The sequence below is a fragment of the Vombatus ursinus genome, unplaced genomic scaffold (genome assembly GCF_900497805.2).
Source record: "Vombatus ursinus unplaced genomic scaffold, bare-nosed wombat genome assembly UNPS02012515.1, whole genome shotgun sequence".
NCBI lineage: Eukaryota > Metazoa > Chordata > Mammalia > Diprotodontia > Vombatidae > Vombatus > Vombatus ursinus.
This window is the reverse complement of record NW_020952293.1, coordinates 634,510-637,641: the sequence shown is the minus strand read 5'-3', so window position 1 is coordinate 637,641 and position 3,132 is coordinate 634,510. Positions and strand designations below refer to the sequence as shown.

Sequence of the window (3,132 nt, the reverse complement as noted above, 5' to 3'; positions counted from 1 at the left end):
CATGATGGCACTGGGGTTGTTGGAGTGCTCCAGCCCCAGAGCGTGGCCCAGCTCATGCACAGCCACCAGGAAGAGGTTGTTTCCTGGTAAAAGGAAGGAGGTCATGCTCTTTTCTAGGGCCTTGTTTACAATCAACAGGGCTTAAGAGGATATACCAGGGTCTCTGACGTGACTGTTTGATTGAAAGAACTAAGCTAGAGGCAAGAAGGGCATTGCTGGAGGATGCTGAAGACTTGAGTTTGTGGCCAAATCCTTCCACTTTCTAGCTGCGTGATTTGGGGCAAGCCGTTCCCTTTCTCTGTGACTCAGTTTCCTCACATGTCAGAAGAGGATAATGACCCTCTTAGCTCACAGGGTGACTGTGAGGTTAAGTGCCTTCTGAAAATGAGTGTTCTCTACTAAAGGTCTTCTGAAATCTCCTTTGGTGTGAGCCTGGGGTCTCTCCAGGCTAAGCCAGTGGGGAATGAGCACTGTCAGGTACGACCAAGTCGGAAGAGAAAGGGAGAGTGATGCACAGATGAGTGATGGACCCTCTACATCGTCCTGGGAGCGGCCTAACTAAGTCTGGGGAAGCTTAGCATCAAGTTGGTCCCAAAGTATGGAATCTGAGGGCGACAGAAACTCCAAAGGACCATTTACCAGTTCATGGAGAGTCTACAGCTAGGCATTGATGGAAGGGACACCCATCCTGATGAAGTGACAGACTGGTGACATATCATTATTATCCGATTCCAGACTCTACTTTGAGCCTTGGGGAAGCTATTTCACCAACCAGGGCCTCAGTTTCCCCTCGGTGGAAGGGGAAGATGGATTCTTGTCTCACTGTCTCTTTGGGGTGGTTGGAGGAAAAAATGAGATCACAGGCATAAAAGTGATTTGTCAGAATGGATGTAAGAAGAAATCAAGGTGGTCAAACACACTGGGCCCTTTTGGAGATGACCTTCGTTTTCCAGTACTTGCTGCTCTGAGGTGGCTCCAGACCCCAGGACATAGTTGCCTCCCCACTAGTCAGATGGGGACCACCCTAGCCCCCACCCTCTCCTCCTTCCCTCTGCCAATTGGCCTCACCATGTAGATCAGTGTTGGAGAAGGTCCAGGGCTCATCAGCATCAAAATGGGTGTCTCCGCCCATGCCTGGACCAGGGAAGTAAGCGTGGGCCAGAAAGCCTCCCACACCATCAAAGGGGGAGCTGTCGCCATGGAAACCAGAGGCAAAGAGCACCATGATGTCTGCCTCCTTCTGCCGCCGTTGCCGGATATCCTCGTAGGGGATCTCCTGGAAGACCAGGGGCGTGGCCTGCTCCCACACTCGGAAGGCCAGCCGTACCGCCTCCAAGGAGTTGTACCAACCCAGCTTCTCTGTGTAGTTCTGGATGCTAGGGATGATGGAAATGGTGGGGAGGAGGGTCCCGCCATATTGGATCCTCCTTCCTATAACCCCATGGGCAACCATTCCTGTTAAGGGAAACATTCCCTTCTTCCTATTGGAGGAGAGATTCAGAGGAAGGGGGTTCTTGTGGCTGGTGGGGGGGCAGGGATGGAAAACCCTCAGCCAATCCCATGCCGCACTTCCCTTAGGCAGGAGTGTAGACTTAACTCTTCCTCATCTTGAGCTCTGGTCCTTTTCTGGAACCTTGGTTTCTTTTGGGGTACCAGTCTTCTAGGGCTGAGGGGTACACTAAATCAAAACACTTAGAGCTGGAGGAGTCTGAAAGATCATCTAATACAATCCTTTCTCTTTAAAGATGAGGAAACTGAGGGAAGAAAGGTTTAATGAATTGCCCACAGGTAATGTGCTCAGCAGAGCTGGCATTTGAACCCAGATCTGTTTGCCAATCTACCACAGTCATAATCAACCTCAGGTGTTTGACTCCTGAACCTATCACCACACTGGGGAGGGAGTGGACAAGTCAGGGTCTGGCCTAGCTATTCCCACATCCATTCCTCTATTTCCAGGGTTCCATCTTCATCCTCTAGGCCTTGGGGGCATTGGAAAATGCTTCCAATAAGGCCTGTCCCTCTTTCAGTCCATGCCTGCCCTAGAATTCCAAGGTCCTGGTCAAGTCTGACTTGGAGCTTCTTGGGAAGAATAGGGATGAACAGCTGGGAAGATGACGATGGGGCTTTGGGCTCATCTGGGAGGGCCCAGGCAAGCCTGAGACTGCCCTAGGCTGGGAGAATACACAGACCAAGGCTCCTGCAGAGAAGCCGAGGCCCCTTCCCATCAGTGTGTGGGGCAGGGCTGGGGCTGGCCGGAACTCTCATGGAGGGGCTATGGTGGGAACAGCCAGGGGAAGTGTGGGAAAGGAAATCCCCCAGACAGGAGACACTAGGGGCAGGGCTTAGACCCCTGGGAGTCCCAGGGGATAAGGAGGAGAAGCCTGAGCCCAGGAGACACTTGAATGGGAGGGCCATCTTCCCACACAAACCACAGGACAGGGCCAGCAAACTACCTGAAGGTCAGGTGATGGCTGTTCCATTTCCTCCCGGTGAGAGCGTAACGTTTCCGCCGCATGTTGGCTTTCACCCGTACCCCAAACTGGTCTGGCACCCCACAGCGAGGTCGCTTCATCCACCTACAGAGCACAGCACACTGGCAGGGTCTTTGGGAAGGGAGGGAGTAGGGGGCCCAGGCTCCCAGAGGAATGCTGGCCTCCCCTGGCCCAGCCCTCCCCCCCACACACCCCTGACTCCTCTCTCTATTCCAGCCAGGTTGCTTTTCTTATTACCACTCCCAACACACATACCACCCCCCCACACACACTCACTTTAGGTCCTCTCTGCCCCTCCCCACCAATTTTGTGCCTTTGCTTCCCAGGCTGCCCAGAAAACCTAAGACATCTGGCTTCTGCTTTACCAACATGGTGGCCCCTAGAGCTTCACCTCCTCTTCTTTTGGTGGATCCCAGTTTCAAAGAGCCATTGGCATCAATCCTCACCCACCTCGTCCCCTCAATAACTATTATTTGGGTGATTGTGTTGATCATGAGGTGTCCCTCACCACCAATCAGACTCTAAGCTCCGTGAGGGCAGGGCTCTGACACTTTCTTTATTCAGTGCCCCAAGAATTTCATATTGGATCATGCATTTGCCAGCAGCTCATTCAGATTTGTTCAATAATTATTATTTAGGT

General features: G+C 52.6%; 1 protein-coding gene across 1 annotated transcript in view; it reads right to left on the bottom strand.

The window, feature by feature from the left end:
• Positions 1–3,132, bottom strand: part of MMP15 (matrix metallopeptidase 15) — a 35,734-nt gene that overhangs the window by 10,434 nt on the left and 22,168 nt on the right. The window contains 3 exon segments of the mRNA XM_027857898.1: positions 1–83; positions 1,069–1,376; positions 2,454–2,576. The exon segment at positions 1–83 is cut by the window's left edge and continues 15 nt beyond it. Of these exon segments, the coding sequence (XP_027713699.1) occupies positions 1–83; positions 1,069–1,376; positions 2,454–2,576 (514 nt within the window).